The 26,140-nt window shown below is 37.7% G+C and overlaps 2 protein-coding genes across 4 annotated transcripts; both read right to left on the bottom strand.

Annotated features, from left to right (window-relative positions):
- Nucleotides 1-384: 384 nt before the first annotated feature.
- LOC121992565 lies at nt 385-13,626 on the bottom strand. 3 transcript variants are annotated; one of them, XR_006114953.1, is made up of 5 exons: nt 12,619-13,626; nt 12,421-12,474; nt 12,123-12,307; nt 11,838-11,920; nt 385-713 (listed from the first exon to the last, which is right to left on the bottom strand). XR_006114953.1 is itself a non-coding variant. In XM_042547027.1 (4 exons), the coding sequence occupies exons 1-4, from the start codon at nt 13,043-13,045 to the stop codon at nt 627-629; spliced, it is 753 nt and encodes a 250-aa protein (XP_042402961.1). In that variant the 5' UTR covers nt 13,046-13,626; the 3' UTR covers nt 385-626. The 3 variants fall into 3 exon arrangements, 1 of the variants encoding a protein (XP_042402961.1); XR_006114954.1 differs by lacking the exon at nt 385-713 and adding an exon at nt 10,089-10,127; XM_042547027.1 differs by lacking the exon at nt 11,838-11,920.
- Nucleotides 13,627-14,828: 1,202 nt separating this feature from the next.
- Nucleotides 14,829-25,246, bottom strand: LOC121992566 (probable cyclic nucleotide-gated ion channel 5). The gene is made up of 7 exons (XM_042547028.1): nt 25,096-25,246; nt 18,603-19,182; nt 17,345-17,557; nt 16,410-16,714; nt 15,986-16,097; nt 15,625-15,861; nt 14,829-15,536 (listed from the first exon to the last, which is right to left on the bottom strand). Exons 1-7 carry the CDS (start codon nt 25,152-25,154, stop codon nt 14,856-14,858), a joined length of 2,187 nt encoding a protein of 728 aa, XP_042402962.1. The 5' UTR covers nt 25,155-25,246; the 3' UTR covers nt 14,829-14,855.
- Between the last annotated feature and the right edge of the window lie 894 nt (nt 25,247-26,140).

Below are 26,140 nucleotides of genomic sequence, written 5' to 3' on the forward strand. Positions count from 1 at the left end.
ATATTGTCCGCAATAGGAGAATACAAGGAAATTGAATTCGAGTAAATCTTGCTGGTCAGAATCTGACCAGGTAGAAATCTCTATCTCCCAATTAAAATATATGCATGGACATGCATATAATTAATGTGACCATATGAAATTACTAAAATACCCATACATATGCATGCATGCATATATTCTAGCTGGCCAGATTCTGGCCATTTAGCAATCTCCATTGAATTCAACCCACTTATAAATAATCATTGTTCAGAGTGAAGAGCAGTGACCTTTTGTCATTGAAACAAATCAAGTTTATGCAATGGCTCCATGTGTTTGCTGGATTTTAATCAAACAGAATGAATCACGAGATTAAAGTGATGAACCAGCTCCAAGGGCAAACCGATATTTGAAACTGAAACATTCATGGTCTCGTGGTTATTCCTTTCTGATCACTATATACAATAATTGCATATTGTAGCATTCGATAAACAGTCGCACCGCCAAGTAATTTATGAACAATAATTTTAATTATTTAAACGGTCTCTCAAAATTTTCTGAGTGATAAATTCCACTTGATACTCCATGTCAGGAACCCTCGTGAAACGACCTAACAGCTGAATCAAAAAAATTGGAAATGATTTATGATATCATTTCTCTGAAGGAACCAAGCTAATTATCTCCAAATCTCTCTTGCAATTCTCTTTCAACTCTTTCAGCCTGAGAAATTTGTCATGCTGCAATGACACAAAAGATAAGCTGAGTAATTTACTAATACTGTAATGTAATTGTAGAAATAAGTGGATGACAACACTAGGGAACTCCCAAACTAAATTTCATGCACTACTAATCTTAGACTGAACATGAAAAGAGAGTTCCATATAATATCCATAGTTACTAATATTGGATTTGAAATCAAACTGGAAAGCCGACATGGCTCACTGGTCAACCAATGAATCAACTGGTCGAATTTCACATGAAACTGAGAACTACTAACCTGAAGAAGTAAAATTGGTCAGATTGGCCATAATTAACAAACCCAATTGCATAACTACATAAACAATATTAAAATTATAGTTATAAGATTATTCTTATCTATTACTCAATACATAAATATCTAATGTACTAAAATAAAAAAAATATATAAATATTGGTAAAAAGGCATCCTTTCCCCTCTAATATTAGACTTGATCACTAGGGCAGTCAAGTAAATAACTAAAGTTTTTAAATTTTTTATGTTATTGGTTATTGCTGTAAAAATTGTAAGAAGACATCTTTACTCATTTGATATTATAGTAGATAAATGGATATTTTGTGATTGTTTGGAAGAATAACAAAACGGATCCACTTTATACTAAACCAGATGGTTTTCACAGTTTGATAAACTAGCAGTTTAACCAAGTCTTGACCTATCCAATTAAGTAACTGATCCATTTGGAGAATCGGATAGGATCGAAAACCACTTTCCTATTTTTCTGGTCAGAACAACTGGCCCAGTCTGGTTTTCACAGCCATGCTAATATCAGTAAAGCTCACAATCATAGGGATTATGTCAAATTCCTACTGGGGTATACTAGCTCATTCTAATTTGGGAATATAATTTCAGATAGCCACTGAAAATAGGATCCACTTCCACCACTATCTCCAGGCTCCATGATGCTTACCTTGTTAGCATTCCCTTTGCTAATGCAAAATTACTAGTCTAATCGATCTCTTTGCTCTTATAGTTACAACTATCTAACATTCATCTGTTAGTATGCATCTAAGCAACAAACATAAATGATAAATGAAATGAACAGGTATGACTGACAATGAAGATCTAGATTCTAGCGCCCAGATAAAAAAGGAAGAGAGCAACATCAGGGTAAATCTGTGTCAATAGTATAAGTGGAAGATTTTTAAAAAATCTACTAATGTGGAACACAAGAAAGTAAACATAATCATGTTATGTTGGTAATTTGGTACTTCTTTTATCTTCCATTTCTCTCATACTAAATTAAATGCCTCAGTATTTCAGCCTAAGCACAATCTGTTGCAAAGTTTGTTCTAGACCTAAGTTTTGGTTCAAAATGGTTGTGCTAAGAGGGCATATGCCATGCCTGATTCTCATATACAACCCCTCAAAACCCTTAGGAATAGTCAGAAAGGTGTCAAATCACTTACTAACGAGCATTTCCATCATTTTTATTAACCCATAATAACTTTCGTCCAAAAGTCCATGATTGATGATTTTCCAAAAAAGATATTCGTCTTTCATATGCAAGTATGCAACTAGATTAAGTTTATATATATATATATAAAGTGCTCTAAAACGCACCCTAGGCGGCCGCCTAGGCGCTCGGCGGCTAGCAACTGTACCAGAAAGATGTTGGGCGCTAGCTTAGGCGGCCTAGCTGCCTAGGCGGTGCTCAACGGCCTAGCAACCTAGGCGATGCTGGGCGGCTAGCCTAGGCGGCCCAATGCCTAGGCGACATTGGGCGACGTTGGGCGGTGCGAAAATTTTGGTTTTTTTCATTTAAAGCACTAAATCACTCACGCCAGTTCACCTCGCCTCCTCCGCCTCTCGCCTCCTCCAGAAGACTCTGCTCAATAATCAATAGGTTTTTCAATTTATATAATAATTTTTTCCCTCCCGTGACACTTTCGGGTCATGAGATGCATCCGGCAACGGCAAACTCGTTCCCGGACACGTGCGTTCAACGCTCACGATGTTTTTGTTTTTAATTATTTTATTATTTATTTAATTAAACAACTCCTCGTTAAATACGATAATTTCAATAGTTTTATACACCCTAATTAAATTATCCAAACAAACTATATAAAAATATATTTAAAATTAAATTTTTTTATAAATTTTATTAATTTATTTATATTTTAATAAAAGTATATTTACAATTTAAAAATTTTGATAAATATTATTAATTAATTTATATTATGATATTTTACATTTAAAATTTAAAAATTCTAATAAATCTTATTAATCCATATAAATCATATTTATATTCAAAATTTTATATTTAAATTTTTTTTAAAACATATAATAAATTTTATTAATTTATATAAATCACATTTATATTCTAATAATATTTTTTATTGATTTATATTAATATTTTTTTTTACAGATTTATATTCTAAATTTATTCTTAAATCACTTTTAGGTTATCACAATTACAATGGAAAAGCAATCCATCTTCGACAACATCCGTCACTCAACCTGAATCCGGAATTCTTAGGAGAAAGTCAAATGGCATTGGATGGGAGTATGGGATGTTGATTGATCCTAAGAACCTCGACAAAATTAAATGCAAGCTATGTGAAAAAACGATGTTGGGGGAGTATATAAGATCAAGGAGCTCATAAAAATATAACTGGAAATGTATTTGGTTGTTGATGTTGAGCCAAAGGATGTCCACATATCTCCACAATGGCATGATATTGTCCACTTTGGGTCAAGACCCTCATGACTTTGCTCTTGGGCTCTCCCCAAAAGGCCTCAAGCCAATGGAGATATCATGCATCCTTTTAACCCCATGATCTTTACCAAATCTTTCCAATGTGGGACTTTGATTGAACCCCAACAATCCTCCCCTCAAACGAAGGACCACAATTACTCTCATAGTCCGGGTCTCCCCGCAAGTATCCGGTCATTCTGACCTGCTCTGGGACTCCCCGCAAGCATCCGCGCCCAGTCACCTTGACCTACTTCGGGCCTACCTGCGAGCATCCGACCACCCTGACCTACTCGCCTCACCGCAAGTACCCGGTCACCCTGACCTGCTCCAGACCCCCCCTAAGTACTCGGTCATCCTGACCTACTTCGGGCCTCCCCGTGAGCATCCGGTCACCTTGACCTGCTCCGAGCCTCCCCGCCAACATCCGCGCTCGGTCACCTTGACCTACTCCGAGCCTACCTGCGAGCATCCGGCCACCCTGACCTACTCGCCTCACCGCAAGTACCCGGTCACCCTGACCTGCTCCGAGCCTCCCACGAGCATCCGATCACCCTGACCTACTCCGGGCCCACCCTCAAATTCGTTCAAGGCCGCCCCACATGGTATCTGGTTCGTACCATGGCTCTGATACCATTTGTTGAGCCAAAGGATGTCCACATATCTCCACAATGACATGATATTGTCCACTTTGGGGAAAGGCCCTCATGGCTTTGCTCTTGGGCTCTCCCCAAAAGGCCTCAAGCCAATGGAGATATCATGCATCCTTTTAACCCCATGATCTTTACCAAATCTTTCTAATGTGGGACTTTGATTGAACCCCAACAGTTGAAAAGCATCTCAAGAATATAAAAATAAGTGCAAACAGACTATTTTAGAAGGGAGGAAGAACAAAGTTATAGAGCAGAGATGACTATTTCTCTAAAAGAAGAAGGCCCTAAAATTGAAGAGATAGATGGAATTAAAAAAATCTTTTCCACTTGGCCCCATGGATAGATATGCAATGGTAGTTGCTCCAAAAAATATAGGTTTCAATGGGAGTAAAGTGCTTCACCAAAAAAAATATAAATAAAGCTCTTTTGAAAGAGAAAACTCAACAAGTTTAGCAATATGTTGAGAGATGGGTTTATAAAAATAGAATCTCTTTCAATGCTGTTGATAATGATAGCTTCAAGCAACTGATGGAGGCAATTGATCAAATTTGACCAGGATTCAATCCTCCAACTCAATATCAACTTAGGGAGCCAATGTTGAAAGCCGAAATTGAAAGAACAAAGAAACTAAAGAAACATAAAGAAGAATGGGTGCTCGATCATGACAAACACGTGGGGTGATAGAAAAAGAATCATCTTAAATTTGTGTGTTAATTGCAAGCTGGGTACTACATTTTTAAAGTCTAAGGAATCTTCAGACAAGACACATACAACTGAACTTATTTTTGAGTATGTTAACAAGTGTGTTAAACAAGTAGGAGCTCAGAATATTGTTCAGATTGTAACAAACAATGCCACCAACAGTATGGCTGCAACTAAATTGATAACCTGGGATATTTTGGAGTTCATGTGCAACTCACATTGTTAATCTCATGCTTGAAAGTATTGACAAGTTTCCACAATATAAAATGGCTATTGAGTAAGCCAAGTCTTTTATCATTTTCATTTATGCTCACCATAAAACTTTGTCATTGATGAGAAGTTCCACGAAGAAGAGAGATATAGTCGGGCCAAGAGTTACCAGGTTTGCATCAAATTTCCTCACATTGTAAAATTTGATTGAAAAAAAAAAACTAATTTAATGGTCATGTTTACAAGTGATATGTGGGAGAAATGTAAATGGTCAAAAACAAACAAAGGGAAATTGACTTTACTATGATGAGCATGAGTACTTGAAATGGTGTGACACTTTGTTTGAAAATATTTGCTCCTTTGGTAAAAGTTCTTCGATTGGTAGATAGAGATAGAAAGTCATTCATGGAGTTTCTATATAGGGAGCTTCTTCAAGCTAAAGAAGATATCAAGGTAACCCTAAATAGCGTGGAATCAAACTATCAGCCTATCATAATGATTATTGAGTCAAAAATGAAGGATAGACTTGGTGCACTATTGCAAACCACTGCATTTTTGTTGAATCTATATTTTTTACTATAAAAATAGTTCTATTGCTCTTTATGAAGAGGTCTCAACAAGAATTTTTGAATGTATGAAAACTTTGCATGTTAATGAATTAGATTTACAAGATACAATTATTAACAAAGAATTTGCAAAATATAGAGATAAGACTGAGTTATTTGAAAAAAGCAGCAAAAGCATATGAAAAAAATAGTGATACATTTGATCCATGTGCATGGTGGAGTACATACGGTGCTCACGCACCCAACTTGCTAGGAGTAGCATTGAGAATACTTTCATTAACTACAAGTTCATCTGTGTATGAAAGAAATTGGAGTGCATTCGAAGGAGTAAGTTTTAAACTTTAAGTCTTTAATTAAAGTAAAGTATTAATTTTTAAAGTTTTATATTCATGTTACTAACTATAATATTTACTCTTTTTTTTTTAGATTCATACAAAGAAAATAAATAGGTTGGCTTTCAACAGATTAAATAATCTAGTATTTATCTAATTTAATGCTAGATTATTGAACAAACAAAAAAGAGAAAGGAAAGAAATGTTGATGTCCTTCTTGCAAAAGATACTTCAAACATAGTTGTCAATAGGCCCAATAGCCCTCGCTATAGTGAATAGCGAGGCGAGGTGACGGCCTGGGGCGATGAGGGGCTACACGCAACGTTCTTAACAATAGCGATAGCTATTGGCGCTATCCTCGCTATAGCAAGGATGGCAATAGCACCCATAGCAGAGCTATTGCAAAGTGTAGCACAGATTTATTTTTTAGCCCATTTGCATAATTTTTTAGGCCCATTTTTTAAAGACCCATTACATAATTTTTTTGGGGCCATTTTTTAAAAAAAATTGGATCGTTGCTCTCAAACCCTCCTAAAAAACCCTACCCATTCTTTTTTTTTAAAACCGGATCGCTGATTTCGCTGCTCTCCTAAGAAACCTGCGCAAGGGACGACTACTTCTCCTCTGGTCTCTGCCTCGCCTCACCTCGCTCTCCTGTTTCTTCCACTCTGCGCAACCTTCTCCTCTTTCTACTGGTTGTGCGCTTCGTTTATGAATATTACAAGGTAATAAACACACCCAATTCCTCTCTATCTGGGCCTATTTGATGAATGAGTGTCCACATCTTGAAATAAATGTTTCTGGATTCTAGAACATTTAATCTTACAAAGAAGATATAAAAATAAGGAAAAGTTATGAGCAAAGAAGAAACCTTGTTCAAAACAAACACCTTGTTAATAACAAAGAAATATAAATGTTTCTGGATTCTGGAATGTTAATCTAGAAATATATTACCTTATTTTTATATCTTCTTTTTAATCTATCCAGAAATATATTACAAAAATCCAGAAATATATTACCTTGGTAATGAACACACCCCATTCCACATTGATTAAAGTTTTGTTTTTTCCTTTTTTTCAGAGTTTAAAAGATGAAAAACTTACAAGAAGATATTGGATGGAATTATGAGAGGATGGTCAACCCAGACAAGATTGTTGATGGAATAATATGTAACTTTTGCCAAAAAGTTACAAAGGGTGGGATAACAAGGCTCAAACAACATCTTGTTGGAGGATTTAAAAATACAAAACTTTGTCCAAAAGTCCCAGCAATGGTTAAGCAAGAAATGAAAGATCACTTTGAAGAAAAGTTAGCCCAAAAACTATCATGGATTCCATACCTCACTTTGATGATGTTTTTGACATAGAAGAAGAGCAAGGAGATGATATTGACTCACACAGGGATCCCTCTAGTAGAAAGAGGTCGACATCTATGTCTTCCTCGGCCAACTCGTCAATATTACAACCCAAAAAACCTCGGCAGTTGGGACCTATAAATGCTCTCTTTAAGTTGGAAGCCAAGAATCAAGGTGGCAAAGGACCCCAATTTAATGAAGTTAAAAAAAAAATGAGGTCTGATGCAGCTCAAAAATTTGCAAGGTGGATGTATGATACTGGAATCACATTCAATGCGGTCAAATATGATAGTTTCAAGCCAATGATCGAAGCAATTGGACAATATGGTCCTGGGATGAAACCACCTAGTTATCATGAGGTGAGAGAACCTCTTTTGAAAGAAGAGATCAACTATACAATGCTGATTTTGAAACAGAATGAAGAAGAGATGGTGAAGAAAGATTGTACTTTAATGGCTGATGGGTGGAGAGATAGAAAGGGGAGATCACTTATCAATTTCTTAGTGAATACCCCAAAAGGCAGCATGTTTATTGAATCAGTTGATGCATCTAGCTACTCATACTGCTGAGAAGATGTTTGAGTTGCTTGACAAGTTTGTGCAAAAAGTTGGGGTGCATAATATTGTTCAAGTGGTCACCGACAGTGCATCGAATAATGTTTTTGCCGGTGAGAAAATCTAATATACTAACTTACATCATCTTTTAAATTTCATAAATTAGTTTGATTAACTAGCCTATTATGCTCTTGTTCTTTACAGGAAAGAAGTTGATGGATAAATATCCAAACTTGTATTGGACCCCGTGTGCAGCACATTGTTTGGATTTGATGTTTGAGGATATATTCAAAATGTCGGATTTGAAGAGGGCGCTTGAGCGGGCAATCATTGTTAACGGATATATTTACAACCGAACTATGTTGTTAAACATGATGAGAGAGTTCACCAGCCAAAGAGACCTTATAAGTCCAGCAAAAACTCGTTTTGCCACTGCTTTCTTGACTATGAGAAGCATTCAGCAGCATAAGCAAAATTTGAGAAAGATGTTTACTTCAGAAAATTGGAGTAAAAGCAAGAACTTCAAAACACAAGCACTTACTAAATTACAGACGCTTCTTACTTCAGATAACTTGAGCTTTACTCAGGCAAAGCTATCTGAAGTAAGAAGCGTCTGTAATTTAGTAAGTGCTTGTGTTTTGAAGTTCTTATCTAAGTTCTTATCTCTTTTACTTCAATCCTCTTCCACGCTCACCGCACCAGTGCTTGTGTTTTGAAGTTCTTATCTAAGTTCTTATCGCTTTTACTTCAATCCTCTTCTCGTTTTTCTTAATTTTGTATTCGCAAAGGAACAGACTGGTAAGCAAGCACAGAAAATTATATTGATGTCTTCGTTTTAGAATTCCATCATTTATGCTATGAAAGTTGGTGGCCCATTATTAGAGGTACTTCGGTTGGTGGATGGGGAGAAGAAGCCTGCTATGGGTTATATATATGAGGCAATGGATAGGGCTAAGGAGAAAATAACAAAAGCCTTTGGTAATAATGAGGATAGGTACAAAGATGTTTTTGAGATAATTAACCATAGGTGGCAGTTGCAGCTCCATCAAGACTTGCATACAACGGGTTATTTCTTGAACCCCGAGTTCTTTTACTCAAAATTTGAGATAGAACAAGATGAAGAAGTAGTTATGGGGTTGTACAATTCAATCAGTAGATAGGCTGATGATCCTGAGTCAGAGGGAACAATACATAAAGAGTTGTTAAAATACAAACAAGTCGAAGGTCTTATTGGGAAGCAAATTGCAATCCAAATGAGAAAGGTTGTATCACCAGGTATGAAAATATGTTTACTCTTTTTTTTTTTTGAAATAAATTCAATGAGAAATATTAATATAACTATTGTTATTAACTAGCTGCATGGTGGAACTCGTATAGAGCTTCGACACCAAAGTTGCAAAGACTTGCCCAGAAGATACTCAGTCTCACTTGTAGCTCTTCTGGTTGTGAGCGCAATTGGAGTGTGTTTGAACATGTAAGCCTTTATGTTGGGACCCTTGGCAGTCGGCTTAAGGGAGTAAATTGCCTGAAAAAGAAAATGATATCTTTCCCGTTCTTTCAACTCTAATTAAAAGCAACTATAATAGTAAATAAAAATAACAACTTAAAAGACGAGGCACCAGATTTACTTGGTTACAACCTAGGTGGTTGTTAATCCAAGACCAATGAAAGTACTAAAAGAAAATCTCCATCGTTGAAAGTGGAGAAGCTCTTACACTTATTAAAAGCTTAGAAGTTGCTAGGAAATTAAAACCAGAGTTGATTCAAAAGTCGTTGTATATTTCCTAGCTTCAGGGGCCTTTTTATAGCTCCTAGGAAACTCTATCTGTGGGTGGAAGGTGCCTCCAACAGGTTAAAAGGTGCCTCCAACAAGCTGAAAGGTGCCTCCAACAAGACGCTAAAGGATAAAGCTTTATCCCTTGACAATGGTAAAATTAGCATGGTCGAAAGCGCCTTCCATAGGGCTGGAAGGCGCCTTCTAGCCATGGAAGGAGCCTTCCACAGTGAAGGTGCAAAGGCGCCTTCAATTCACTTTGAAGGCGTCTCCAGCAACAATTCCAACCTCCTTTCACTCTTCTGCTACTCCGATCGCCTGGGTGATCGCGGCCATCCAAAATAGGACTCACTCGGACCCATTTTCCAGCCTTCTTCTCAAGCAAGCTTCTGCTCCAGCTTCTTGTCCCTCAGAACATCGTGCACGTCTTTCTCGTCCACCGATGTACTCTTCAGCAGCATCTCGTCTCTCGAATGCACCGAGCCCGTCGGCTCCCTTCCCGTGTCATCCTTCTCGCTAACTGCATCTTCCGCTCGACTTCTTGTGTTCCTAAGCTACTGCACACTTAGACACAAAGGTCAAACACAACAGGACCTAACTTTAACTTGGTTGATCACATCAAAATTACTCCGGAGTCCAACACTTTATAATATTACACTTTTTATTTTTTATTACAGTGAAATTTTAAGAATTTGTTCTCATGTCTCGTGCGCAGCTTCATTCCAAGAAAAGGAATAGATTGGAGCAAAAATGTTCGAATGATTTGGTGTTCATTAAGTACATCTGAGGCGTAGATACAATAGTCGTGATACCATCGATCCTATCATATTGAGTGAAGCAGATGATCAAAATGAATGGTTGGTAAGGAGACTGGAGGATGAAGAGCTTGACTTTGTTCATGATGGTGATGATTTAACTTGGCTAGATGTTGCAAATGTTGTTGGAGTAAATGAAGCTCCTTATACATTGAGAAAATCCAAGGGGGCCTCGAAAGCGACCCCTACATCTACGTAAGCCTCAAAGATGGCCACATCTACACCTACAGGAAGTTCGAAGGCGTCCACATCTAAGTCTAGAGGGAAAAGGGCAAAAGGAATATCTACTACACTTAATCTTGTAGATGAAGAGGATGAATTCAATTTTGATGAGGAAAGTGAAGAGGAGAATGCTGCCGAGCGTTATGCAATTTCAAGTGAAGAAGATGGTCTCGATCTTGCTGAAGAAGATGAAGATGAGGATGAATTTTAGATTATGTTTTTTTTTTTTAAGAATTGAGGTTTTATATGCCTTGAACCTATATATTTGTTATTTAAGTATGAACTATTGAATTGATGTTACTATATACTATATATTATATATTTATATACTTGTGGCGTTATACTTTCAAATAACCCTCACTACACTATTCGCTATGCCCTATAGCCATGTGCGCCCTTTGCGCTACAAGGCGCTACGCGCGATTGACAACTATGGCTTCAAATGCACAAGGTTGGATTGTGGATGGTGGAGAAGATGATGAAGTTGAACTAGATTTTGGGCTCACATGGCAAATGGTTGATGAAGCAAGTGGAGCAGATGAAAATCTACAACTTTGAAGAAACTCTAGAGTGAGAGAGAACTACACGAGGATGATTTTGCATTCGAAGAAGTAGAGGAGGATTACAATGATGATATTGAGTTTGTGTCTGATAAGAACAAGTTGTTAAAAATTATGGAGAAGAAGTAGAATATATTTGATGTTGAGTTTGTGTCCCATAATATTTTATTAGTTGTGTAATTTTGAACTTATTTTAAATTTGATGTTATTATGTTAAGGTTATAATATGTGATTTATTATATAAATTATGTTGATACCGAGCAATCCACCTAGCGATGCCTAGTCTCCGCCTAGGTGGCCTAGACGCTAGTCTGGCGCCAGACTATATATATATATATATGGGTGACACTCATAGTTGTTGGGTTATTTTTTTTAAGCTCCCGATTATGCCAATAAGCTTTTACCTTTAAAATTTAGGGATTGGATTATAATATTAAGCACAGAAAAATTTTCAAATCGAAAAAAAAAATTGGATGTACATTGGATGTACAAGATATCAAAACTCTAAATAAGGGCTTTTTAGCTTGGACCGCCGCACATGCTGATTTTTTTATTATTATTTTTTTTAACTCCCGGTTATGCCTATAAACTTTTGCCTTTAGAGTTGAGTTATAATATTAAATACAAAACAAAAAAAATTCAAATAAAAAAAAAACTCATATATATTCACCTTTCGATAAAATTTCATCCGTGACCAATAAAATGCAAATCCTCAGATCATAAAAGGAAACATTTCCATCAAAGAAAAACCGCCTAAGATAGACAAAAGATCAATTTAGTGAAAAATAAATAAGAGAATCATTTAAAGGTAGAAACCTTAAAAGGAATGTGATGTCATATTTCAAAACTGCAAAAGGTTAACAAAAGGCTTTATGAATCATCTCAGATTTCTGACAAATGGATAATGGAAAATGAAAATTAAAATAAAGAGACAGGAACTCATGGAAGAACTTACAAGCTCAGTAGTTTCACGCACAATGATATTCTCTGTGCAAAGGAAAAGTGATTGCCATTGTTGAGTTAATTGAGACTCCTGTGAGAGGGATCTATTTGAGATGCTTTGAGCAGTCTTGATACTGCTTTTGTTGCGGCAACTTCGTGCTTCTAAAGACCTTGCAAGCCTTTTGCTTTTCTTCAATTCTATAAATTATAAACATAATATAAAATCAAATAAATTGTGAATTCCCTAATGCAAGATATGTATCCAAGAATCAAAGATATTATAAATATGAAGATATCTATAACAAGCTTACCAGCGAGTCTGGCTCTAGTATCCTGATAATGTAGGTCTGCCCATATGTAAGCAGCTGGTTTACATGTCATATGAACAATAATTCCACAATAAGACATGTGAACAATACCAAAAATGAACTAACATAGACTTCCGTCGTAATACTGTATGATATACAATATCATCATACTCCAATGGAAAGAGAGGAACTATCACTTGCCTTTGAGACAAAAAGAACATTTACAAGATTTTTCCGGCATTCTAACTTTGCCACAACTGGGGACACTACTGGGGTCATTTATACCAGCATCCATACTGCCTTTGAATGAGCCAGATGACTTTTGGCACTTCAAGGGGCCATCACAGCTATCAAGATTGCCTTTCTTTAATATTGTAAACTCTGTGCCAGTAGATTTTGATGCAGTAGAATTATTTTCAATATCCTTTGTCTGGAAAAAGTATCTAGTGGAACCAGCACTATCGGAGTCATGATTATCTAAATAGTCTTCTTCTGAATCAATTACAAATAAGTTATCAAATTGTGGAGGCACAGACCCGGTGGATATAAAACCTGGTTTCAACTTGTCAGCAGCTTCATTTGCTATTGAATCGGAAATCTTTTGCATGGAAACCGAATCAGATATCATATTTCTCTGGACATAGTTTACCTATGATATTTGAAGGCATAGGTTGGCATGCCTGCTTAGCATCCATGTTTTTCTTCCATTTCTTGGAATTTCTTTCCTTTCCATCTAATTCTTCTCTGAAACTAACATCGATAGCTTCTTCCAAGCTTTCGTCAATATCTTGCCCTGAAAAAGACTTTTGGGATCTAAAAGAAGGCCTCTTTTCCCTGGTTAGTCATATAGCCCAAAGCACATCTTCTAGCATCAGCATCTTGTTTTGCATCCACCACTTTCATCCATTCTCCACCCCCTGCAGAAATTGTCAAATTCAAGTTCTCAAAAGCTGGACATTTCTACAATCAGCAGCGAAAGGAGAAATCTTCCCCCAATTATTGAGCCACCAAACATGAGAGAGACGCAAGATTTCCTATTGCAACACCCGCAACAAAGTTCAGAGTAGATCTAATGACCAAAACCCCACAAAGATCAGTCTTTCTGAGAATGATAACGGGAATAGCAAAAACTGGCAGTGGAACGATTCGGTAGGCATCAAAGAGCGAACTCGCCGAAAAGCGGGACATAACAAATGAACATCAAGTAAGAACCCTACTGACCTTCTCGCCTAGGGCTGTAAATGAATCAAGCGTTCGTGAACAAGTTTGGTGTTCGGCTTGGTAAGAGCTTGTTTATGTTCGTTCAATATACATTAGATTAATTAAACAAACAAGCTTGAACAGCTCGTTAAGCTAAACAAACAAGCTTGAACACATATGTGTTCAGCTCGTTAACGTTCGTGAACAACGTTCGTGAACAATGTTCGTGAACAACGTTCGTGAACAATGTTCACGAACAATATTTATTAATAAAATTCTTTTCAATATGATAAATAAATAATAAAATAAAATAAATAAATTTAAATTATCAATCTTAATAACCAATCAAACAATTAAAAGTTTCAAACAATCAAACAAACTTGAATTGAGAGCTTGATAACATCTAAACGAACCAAGCTTAAACCAAGCTCAAGCCAAGCTCGAACCAAGCTCAAGCCAAGCTTGAATTGAGAGCTTGATAACATCTAAACGAACCAAGCTCAAACCAAGCTCAAGCCAAGCTCGAACCAAGCTCAAGCCAAGCTTGAATTGAGAGCTTGATAACATATAAACGAACCAAGCTCAAGCCAAGCTTCAAACAAGCTCAAACTCATAAAAAATAAACCAAGCCAAGCTTGAACACTCATTTCAAAAGCTTGGTTCATTTTAAGCTCGGCTCGGCTCGGCTCGGTTATCTTATCAAACAAGCTTGAACACCCCAAAGCTCGGCTCGGCTCGGCTTGTTTACAGCCCTATTCTCGCCGATCGTTTTGGGCGACTGAGCGATGGTGACGTGATGCGGGCTAGCTTTTTTTGTAGGGGAAAAGGGCGGGCTTTTGGATTTGGAATGGAAAGCAACGAAGGACGCGAGAGGCACGCACGAGACTTCTATTGGACTTCTTCTCTTAAGGCCAAACGGCCCAAAGTTAATGGATTATTCCCTACCCAATTCAGTTCAGACCTAATGGCCCAGATAAGCATTGACGACGCCCACTGACCAAATCGAGAGAGAGCAAGGAAAAAAATATATTAATAATAAAATATTTTATTGGTTTTTAAGGTTTCAAAGTTAAAGAATTATTCAAAAAATAATTATAAATATGATAGTAGATTGACTTCAAATACTAATAAATAATTTACAATTTTAGCTGAAGTTACTGAATAAGTCGCCACATCTCTAACCACAATCTAGTGGAGGTATGTACCTCATACACACTTCCCCCACCAGGGAGTTTGATTCAATCAGCATCCTCTGCCGTGAAATCAGGCTCCGGCGGTTTTTGCAACCTCACCAATCCGATCGCTCTCCGGTTCCGGAGCCGATGGACGCCTCGCATCGCATTGGCAACAAATCTCGATGCGTAGATGGCTGCACCGAGGCTGGTCGTGCCTTTGGCCAAGTTATTTCTGCGCCTTTCTTCCTCCTCCTTTTGTAGCAGCTCGGCCATCTTCCTCTTGACGTAGCGCCTCCACGCGGCTTGAATGAAGCAAGCCGCCCATGTCCTCCATTGCTGTGAGTAGAACCGAAACGTGTGCTGAACCTGCCGGCTGTGGAGGCGCCTGAACTGGCTTGCCACGAACTTGAGCTCATCATCGTTCAGTGCGAACGCTTCGACTTCGCTCAGCGCCTTCACTGTCCTCGTGGAAGTGGGTAGGTTGCAACCGGCCTTTGGATCCAATGCCCAGGTCAAGAGCTCCTCGCCGCAGAAATCACGCTCTTGCAGGAGAGTCCGGTTGAAGAACCCGCTTCTTCCTCCGTCAGTGGTTATGCTCTCCAAGCGGCCGCGAATGATAAAAAACATTTCGTCGACGGGGTCGCCTTCTCTCAGAATGTATGTGTTCTCTGTGTACAGACTAGGTTTGAGTCGTTCGCAAACTGCATCGAGCAAACGCTCGTCCAAATTCTCAAACAGAGGGACCTGCGCACGATCAATGAGTCAGAAGCTAGCCGTGTTGTATTTCTGACAGCGAGTGAGTCTCATGGAACAGAGAGACAGGGAAACCTACCCTCCTAACCAAGGTCATACAAAGATGGCGCTTGATATCCCGCCGAAGATCCTTCGGAAGGCTCTGAACCAAACCTTCTTCGTCCACTCCTCTAGTCTCCAACCACTTGTACTGATCATATCGGCGAACGCATTCTCTGAGTTCCGGCGGTAACATACGGTGATGCATCCACTGTTCCGAGTCACGTCTCTTAACTCGCATCTCTTCAAGACGAATTGTCATTGACTGGAGATATGTCTACTCGAATCAAAAACAAACACTATGTTATAAGGCAACCCTACTTTAGTGCAAGTTACTCGACTGGAGCTAGAAGATTGATGACAAACAGAAGACGGAGGGAAAATCAAGGCCGCCGGCTTGCCTGCATGTTACTGATGATGAGGGCGAAGAGTACGAGTCCGAGAACAGCGACTACGATCGAGAAGATAACCTCCCCAACATAAGTGCTCGTCTGCAGCCCTTGGCCAAGAGTGCTGTTCCACATAATTTGGAAATGTTTTAATCAGTCCCGACAACTTCTTCCTTGGTAAGTTTCAGATACCGAATCTTTATAAAAATCATAATGCAGTAATAATGTAACTACATAATTTTTTTTCGTCTCCCAAATAAGCTACATAACTTAAATTTCATATAAAGATGGGTTGAATATGAAGATCAGAATACTGAAATACTTGCATTATATATAGTGGTCAAATGAACGGTGTATTACTTTTGACCAGAATCACGAGCAAAATAAAATGATACATATTATCTACTCAAACAGTGACAAGTAACAGGAGCATTACCTTACATTCTGCAATCCCCACCAGAAGCAGTAAGCGATCTTGGAAATGAAATTTTTGGATGCCACAATACCTGAAGTCAATGACTGGCCATAGATTCCAAATTGGAAGAAATTATTGTTATCATCAGGGGTACATAGACCAAGAACCTGAGCACTGGCATTCTTCCACTTTTCATAACCATCAAGATGCTCATTGCCACAGTATAAGTAATTTGTGACACACACATCGCTGTGTTGCTTACAAGCTGACTGCCAACAATCATCTTCTCGCTCAACCGACAATAAGTACCAGAAGGAACCAACAACCTGGACAACATCAGCCAACGCAATAAGAATGATATTGTTTTTTCATATAGTATTTCACATTATTTTGGGGAAATTTTCATTTTACTGTTTGGTCATTTGGTTTAGGCACCTACTAGTCACCATCCCTAATTAGCATAACATCCTATTAATAGCCGCATGAACAACCTCATGGATGATTACTATTTCATGGATGCGGCGTGTATGGTGGATAATTATGCTACAACACCATGTGAGTATTTTAGTCATCATCCATGCTGCAAAATTAATGGAAGGATTCATAGAAACAATTTGAAAGTTTGGACCCAGCTGGAACAAATAGATGAAGATTCTATCTGAGACCAACACGGATTACTAACAGATTGAAAGCATCTAGTGACATCTCAACCTAATACCATAAACTTATTTATTAATTGTCCCATGTGTGAATAATGGTTGGTAATGGACCAGCCAATGAAATTTGCAAAACGCATCCGGTTAAGCATGCAACACTATAAAATAAGGAAGAAGATCCATTATTGTAAATAAGTCTATTTGGCTATCATCGTAGGTGTGAGGTCTTAGTTAATCTACAAAAGAAAAAAATGTGAAAAATGTAAACCAAGTAGGTAAACCAAGCAAGTAACTACTTACATGACAAGCTAGCATGAACCACAATAAATAATATGCAGCACCAGCCCAAGCAGTTTCGGCAAAGACACCAGCTGTTCTTTTCAACTCAGATGTCAAAGGAATAATGCGGCATAATCTAGGGATATATTGAAGTAGAATAATAACAAACAATGCATTTTTTGTAGCCAGTACATCTGACCCTTTATTTCTATGAAGAAACCTCCAAACTACAATCTGCATTTATTTATTGAGAGCTGAGGTTAAGTCATATTAAAAATACTAGAAATTCAAAAGCAAAGACTTGTGCCAAAGTTTCTTCCATGTGAGTTCATGGCCATTATGATCCATATAATATGGTTTATACAGGATCAACATACAACAATAACAAGTAAGATCCATAATTTTTAGGTCGTTGCAATACATAGGCTTATGTTGCCTATTAGAGCGCAATTCCATCCTTTTATCAAGGTCTGAGACTGGTATTAACAGTGTTATGTATGAATACTATGCTCTCATCAATCACGAGATACATAGCTACCACAATGCACATCTCTACAGATTAACAACACCAGAATCTATGTCAATTAGTAAATTATTTAGAGATATATGTTTATTACTAGATGTAGCATCACTATCATAGAATGAATGCCCCTCTCAATCTTAAGTTGCTGGGCAATATTGAAGATCTTTTAAAAAGATGCTTCTAGAGTTCCAATTCCAATATAACAAAATAGCAAGGAAAATTCAGCTCACAGGCTTTCAACAGAACAATAATATATATAATCTCATTCAAGTAATAGATATTAAACAACTTCTTGAGCAAGGATAGCATTGAATTGTGTCAAAGGATTCTTAGGTATTACATGGTCTATAACTTCATATTTTCTGATCTAATCAGAACAATTTTTGCTTACATAGTGTTCAAACTATTGTTGCGAACAGAACTCACTGCTTCTTGTTGGAGGCAAATGTGAAAATGAAAATTTGATTAATATGAACACTAAAACTTTGACTAACAGAAAGCTACAGAGAGAAAATAATAGTCTAAAAAAACCTTGAGTTGGAAATGTTCTCTTGATTAATTGTCAAAACAAAGAAACCTTCAGAATCATACCAAAGCGACATGATTGAATATAAGTTACCATATAACACCACATCCCCTCAATTTAACAATAATTAATAAAAAACAATTTAGGGATAATTTTTTATATTAAGTGTAAATGAATTTAATTTGTGTCAGATCTGCATACCCAAATGACTAGACAAGGGTTCAACTCACCTGTGGAAGTGGTAGGACAGACAGGAAGTCAATAATGAAGTTGCTTCTCAGGTAATGTTTTGCTATCTGTGCTTGATCAATTACAAGTTCACCTCTACCAAAAACACGGGTAGATGGGGCAATATAACCAGTACGAAATTGAAGAACCATACGAATAAGATAGAAACAATCAATGATTGTCCGCACTGTTGTAGATGCAACAGCTAACTTCTGGTCTATTCCTAGGCAAGTTGAAATTTCATTTTCATCATTTATAGGAAGATAATAAAACAAAGGATCCACTGCTACTGCAAGAATACAAGATATGACAAAAAGCCTATTCATTAGGATCAGAAATTTATCTTGAGGGTCAAAAACTGTCTTCATAGAACTTTTGAGGTCTTCAGGAAAAACTTCCCTAGAAGCACCAAATCTAAGTGATCGACCAAGAAACTTAAGTCCCTCAGATCCCTTTCTCACTCCTCCCTTTAAGAATTTGAATGATGTGCGTGATCCTCGACCAAATCCCTCAACGTTAAATGTGTTGTTCCTCCTATCTGTGTCCGAAGCAAATGACAATGTAGGGCTTGATTCTTCAAGCCTAGAAACCAAAACAAACATTTAGCAAAGTGATGCACACTGACAAAGCAAATAAATTCATCTTCTCCAACAATTCCATATGATTTTGTGTGCAGAGAAAATCTATTTTTTTTATCTATCCAGAAAAATTGTAGCTCCTCTATTACAGATCATACATTTCCATATCTTTCACATAATCAACTTCTGAAGTGTAAGAATAATGGAATCTGTACCATCTTTGGAGGAGTTCAAGGTTCACAATTAGGATTCAGTTTCCTGTGCTAAGTTTGTAAGAAAATTAAACTGTAAACGAAATTTCACTGATGAGGCTTATTAAATTGTGTCAAAAATTTTAAATCTTCAGTCTTAAACTCTTAACCACACAGTGAAGATTAACATTGATTTCGATTCAAATTTTGAGGATCATCTTATGTTTAGATATGCAAAAAATATAGATTGACGTATTTGAACCCTTTCCCAATAACTTTAGCCTTTGAGTAGGTCTTATGTTTCAGGTTTTGCTACTGCACTAATTCAAATAATAAAGCCAATTACGTCAATGGAGGTGTTAACTTTGGACCAACCCAATTCAACCAAAATGTGTGGGGCCAATGTATAGATTTTTCAACTTCCTAATAGTTTAATTTTGCAAAAAGGTGAAATCCGACTGCCCCACACCATTAGGAGGGAGTAAAAACCGAAGCAAGCCATCACATGGGAGGGTTTTTCCGCCCGCTTCGCTAGGAATCAACCCTTGAACTTCCTAATAGTTTAAAACAAAAAATATATGGAACCACCACATTAGCGCCCCCAGGCCGCCCATTACCATTGGGAGGGAGGTAATGTTAAATATCAACTCCAACCCAAATAAAGGATAAAACTTATCCAATAAAAGATAAGAGTTATAGATAAGATTTGCTATTTAATTATTTATTTTTCTAATAGATAAAGATGACGACTTGGTAAAAGATAAAATTAAATGTGTGGTCAAGAGTGTTTTTCTCATTTCATGGATAAGAATTAGAATTTCAATGACTAGGATTTAATTTAATTGAACGGTCTAGATTGTATGAAGAGTACTATAAATACTCTACCTTGTATTTAGTTTCATTCATCAATCAAGTATCAATTTGTGAGTCAAAGTTTTTTGTTTTTCTTCTTTGTCTTAGAATTGTGAGTGATCCACAAAAAAGGTGTTGTAGTGTTGTTATTGTTAGTGTAAGACAAGTAATTTATTTACTTGTTTGTTGGTCCAATTTTCAACAATTGGTATCAGAGCCAGGTTAATCAGGGATTATTCTTGGTGGAGCTATCTTAGATTGTGAGGAGTTTTATGCTTTACAAGTTTTTTAATCAAACTTGTTTGGTATAATCAAAGCTTTTCGACGTGATGGGGGGCCTTCAAGTAGTAGGAGGTATCAAGAAGCTCAACAACAAAAATTACAACACGTGGGCAACATGCATGGAGTCTTACCTACAAGGTCAAGATCTTTGGGAGGTTGTTGGTGGTAGTGAAGCTACGCAGCCGGCAGAAGACGCCAATGACATTTTGCAAAAATGGAAGATTAAGGCAGGTAAAGCAATGTTTGCCTTAAAGATCACAATTGAAAAAGAAATGTTGGAGCACATCCGAGATGCCAAAACACCAAAGGAAGTGTGGGATATCTTTGCTACACTTTTTTCAAAGAAGAATGATACAAGATTGCAACTTCTGGAGAACGAGCTATTGTCAATAGCGCAATGTGACAAGACGATTGCCCAATACTTCCACAAGGTGAAGTTGATATGTCGCGAAATTTTAGAGCTAGATCCATCAGCTCCTATTGGGGAAGCAAGGATAAAAAGAATAATTATTCATGGTTTGAGGCCAGAATATCGAGGATTTATTGTTGCTATACAAGGATGGCCAACACAGCCATCGCTTCTTGAATTTGAAAATTTACTTGCAGGTCAAGAAGCTATGGCTAAGCAAATGGGAGGACTCTCACTAAAAGATGAAGAAGAAGCGCTTTACACCAACAAAAATAAAGGCAACTCAAACGGCACACTGGTGGATCTAAAAAGGATGGCGACAAATGAAAAAGCTATCATGGGAATGGAGGCTCTCGTCCAGGGGGAGCCTCGAAGAATTATGGTGATCGTAAAAAATTTTCTGGCGAGTGCTACAATTGTGGGAAGGTGGGCCACATGGCAAAAGATTGTTGGTCCAAGAAAAGGTTCGTTCAAAGCAACACTGCTACTTCCAATTCTAAAGAGAATAGCGAAGATGATTGGGATGCTGAAGCTTTGATGGCTACGGAGGAAAAAGACTTGGCTCTCACAACAACGCCAGAACAGATTGACTACAAAAATGATTGGATCGTGGATTCAGGCTGCTCAAATCATATGACGGGTGATAAAGAAAAATTGCAAAACTTATCTCAATACAAAGGAGCTCGTATGGTGGTTACAGCCGACAACTCAAGGTTACCAATAGCACATGTTGGTAAGACGGTAATTACGCCTCGATATAATTCTAACCAAGTGCCTCTTCAAGATGTCTATCATGTCCCAGGAATGAAGAAGAATTTACTGTCTGTGGCCCAATTAACATCTTCAGGTCATTATGTTCTATTTGGTCCTGAAAATGTAAAGGTATATCGAAACCTCAAAATTTCAGAAACACCAACAATGGAGGGTCAACGATTAGAGTCGCTCTACGTGATGTCAGCAGAGTCTGCATATATAGACAAGACAAGAAAAAGTGAGACAGCAGTTATATGGCACATGCGGCTAGGTCATGTTAGCTATTCCAAATTAAACATGATGATGCAGAAGTCGATGCTCAAGGGACTTCCTCAACTAGACATACGAACAGACACAATATGTGCAGGATGTCAGTATGGTAAAGCACACCAATTACCATATCAGGAGTCAAACTTCAAAGCAAAGGAACCATTGGAGTTAGTTCACTCTGATGTATTCGGGCCTGTTAAGCAGTCGTCAATTGGTGGTATGCGGTATATGGTGACATTCATTGATGATTTCTCAAGGTATGTGTGGATTTTATTTATGAAAGAAAAATCTGATACCTTCTCAATGTTCAAAGAGTTCAAGCAGTCAGTCGAAGGAGAATTGGGAAAAAAGATATGTTGCTTGCACACAGACAATGGAGGAGAATATAGCTCAAGAGAGTTCTCTCAATACTTGAGAGAAAGTCGAGTATATCATCAATACACTTGTGCCAACACACCACAGCAGAATGGTGTAGCAGAAAGAAAGAACCGACATCTTGCAGAAATTTGTCGAAGTATGCTGCATGAGAAGAATGTACCTGGACGTTTTTGGGCTGAAGCAATGAGGACTGCAGCTTTTATCATCAATAAACTTCCTCAACCAAGGTTAGAATTTATTTCACCCTTTCAGAAGTTATGGAACAAAAAACCTACAGTTAGCTACTTTCGAGTATTTGGATGTGTATGTTATGTATTTGTTCCTGATCACTTACGAAGCAAGTTTGACAAGAAAGCTATTAGATGCATCTTTGTGGGATACGATAGCCAGAGAAAGGGGTGGAAATGCTGTGATCCAACAAGCGAAAGATGTTACACTTCACGAAATGTAGTGTTCGATGAAGCATCTTCTTGGTGGACCACAGAGAAGGAGGTCTTGCCAGAATCTAAAGACCTTGAAGATAAAGTACAACAAAAGATGAGGGAGCATATAGTTCAACTTCAATCAGGTTCAGATGAATCAGGAGGTCCAAATGATAATGATGTAGAGCAAAGAGTGGCTCAGAGTCCTTGGCAAACCGGCATATATCAACATCCAAATGAAGAAGAAAGGCCTAATGAAGTGGAAGAATTAACTCCACAATCTCAACTCCGAATGTCAATAAGAACACGAAGGCCAAATCCAAAATATGCAAATGCGGCCATAGTTGAAGAAGCAGTAGAGCCTGAGACGTTTGAAAAAGCATCACAAAGTTCTGAGTGGATGACAGCCATGAAACAAGAGATTGATGCACTGCAACAAAATCAGACTTGGTATCTCATACCAAAACCAAGAGATGTGAAACCCATTTCGTGCAAATGGGTTTACAAAATAAAGCATCGTCCAGATGGGTCAATTGAAAGGTATAAGGCACGATTGGTAGCTCGTGGCTTCTCTCAACAGTACGGACTAGACTATGATGAAACGTTTAGTCCGGTGGCGAAACTTACAACTGTACGAGTTCTACTTGCACTTGAAACCAACAAAGATTGGAATCTGTGGCAAATAGATGTGAAAAATGTTTTTCTTCATGGAGAATTGGATCGAGAAATTCATATGATCCAACCAATAGGTTTTTTCAGAACCAACATCATCCTGAATATGTGTGTAAACTGCGGAAAGCGCTCTATGGATTGAAACAAGCACCTAGGGCATGGTATGGTAAGATTGCTGAATTTCTAACTCAGAGTGGTTATTTAGTAACATCTGCAGATTCTAGCCTATTTGTCAAATCAAATGAAGGAAAACTAGCTATCGTGCTTGTATATGTTGATGACTTAGTCATCACCGGTGATGATGGATCAGAAATTCTTCAGACAAAAGAGAATTTATCAGTCCGATTTCAAATGAAAGAACTTGGACAACTCAAGCATTTTCTTGGTTTAGAGATTGACCGCACACAAAAAGAAATATTCCTTTGTCAACAACAATACTCCAAAGACTTGTTGAAAAGGTTCGGAATGCTCGACTGCAAACCAATCTCAACACCTATGGAATCAAATTTCAGAATGTGTGCACATGAAGGAAAAAGCTTAGAAGATACAACTATGTATCAAAAATTGGTAGGCAGTCTCATCTACTTAACCTTAACTCGACCTGATATTTATTATGCAGTTCCAATATATTGTGACAATCAATCGGCAATTCGTTTGGCGGAAAATCCGATCTTTCATGCAAGAACTAAACATGTTGAAGTGCACTATCATTTTATTAGAGAAAAAGTTCTCCAAGAAGAAATTGAGATGAGACAAATCAGTACAGATGATCAAGTTGCAGATTTGTTCACAAAAGGCTTGAGCGCCAGCAAATTCAAAAGGTTTCGTGATCAACTCGGCATAGTACAAAGGGTTGGTGTTGAGGGGGAGTGTTAAATATCAACTCCAACCCAAATAAAGGATAAAACTTATCCAATAAAATATAAGAGTTATAGATAAGATTTGCTATTTAATTATTTATTTTTCTAATAGATAAAGATGACAACTTGGTAAAAGATAAAATTAAATGTGTGGTCAAGAGTATTTTTCTCATTTCATGGATAAGAATTAGAATTTCAATGGCTAGGATTTAATTTAATTGAACGGTCCAGATTGTATGAAGAATACTATAAATACTCTACCTTGTATTTAGTTTCATTCATCAATCAAGTATCAATTTGTGAGTCAAAGTTTTTTGTTTTTCTTCTTTGTCTTAGAATTGTGAGTGATCCACGAAAAAGGTGTTGTAGTGTTGTTATTGTTAGTGTAAGACAAGTAATTTATTTACTTGTTTGTTGGTCCAATTTTCAACAGGTAAAGCGGGGAAGCCCAAGTGACAAGTGCCTAGGAGGGGTCCACATGAAACTCTCTGCTGAGTTTTAACTCCCCGACTATTACAACTTTATCCCAAACACTTACCACTGGACCATGCCCCTGAGGGCAACTTCCTAATAGTTTAAGCTTGTGAGGTAAGTGGCCAATCAATCAAAATTAACATGCATCAATCCGATTGGATATGCATATGTACGAGGGCATATGGAATAATGTCAATCTGTACATACATGCTGGTGGTCTCTAACTATTTTTTAGAACTGAAATATATAATGAAAAAATTTATATATATATATATATATATATATATAGAGAGAGAGAGAGAGAGAGAGGCATAAACAGTTTGAATTAACATGCTTGACAAGAAATAGGCAAACCTCACAAACTTTTCTTTTTGACCATCCATGTATTGAGCTTTCTGTCCAGAATCAAACATCTTAACTATCTTGCACCAAAGAGATTACAAAGTAAAATCTATGTTCTACCCTCCACAGAAATACTGTAATCCAGGAATCAGCTGAACATCATCAGGGAAAGATAGCTCCTACAAGGAACAACGATTATAATTGGTAACAGAATGCATATATCATAAAGCAACTAAAAAATTCACAATTTCCAGAATATTTCAGATACAGTTGCAGCAATTGACAGAGTAATCCTCATGGTTAACCTATTTCAATATTCATATATATTAATGATAGATTTCCAACATGAAAGGCGAAAACTCATGCAAAAAAAATCAGGCCATGGCTCATTGGAGCAAATAATAGATTGTAGATGATCATGTAGAGTTCAAAGTACTACAATCTATGGTCTACAATGGTGAGACTAGGTTTTGTGATGATGCTAAAGATCAATTTTAAACTGACCATGGCTTAGAGCATGCCAAAGTTGAAGTTTTTAAGCTCAGGTAGGAACCTACCTGTCATATTAGCTCTTATATCCTGTGGAATGGATATGCAATTAACCCAGTGATCTTGTCCGAAAGCTGAGTCGGACGAAGGCTGGTCACAGCGGCCTAGATGCTGATGGAAGGTCGTGGGTGGTCCGGCTCCCACGGACGGCTGATGCTGATGCAGGTCCCTGCACACAATCAGACGATCTCCTCCCCTCTCCTTCGTTAGAGACCAGAACCCCAGGGAAAAAGTCCCCGGGTCAGGCCCTCCGACGCTCAAGTCAGGTACTTTTTCCCCAGAAAAACGTAGAGAGCCAAAATGAAAGTGAAAAGTTTCTGGAAAAAAAAGTGACGAGAGAGCGTACCCGCGTACGAAGAAGCCCCCATCTTTTTATGCCCCCCTCCTTGCTTCTAGAACCTGCAGCTTTGTCAGAAAGCGTTAGACGCTGGGTTTTGTCGTGTAGTCCCGGACACCTGTCGTGCTGCTATTGATTGTGAAAGCATCTTCTCGTTTTGGGACCTCGGCC

The sequence above is a fragment of the Zingiber officinale genome, chromosome 6B (assembly GCF_018446385.1).
Source record: "Zingiber officinale cultivar Zhangliang chromosome 6B, Zo_v1.1, whole genome shotgun sequence".
NCBI classification, from domain to species: domain Eukaryota; kingdom Viridiplantae; phylum Streptophyta; class Magnoliopsida; order Zingiberales; family Zingiberaceae; genus Zingiber; species Zingiber officinale.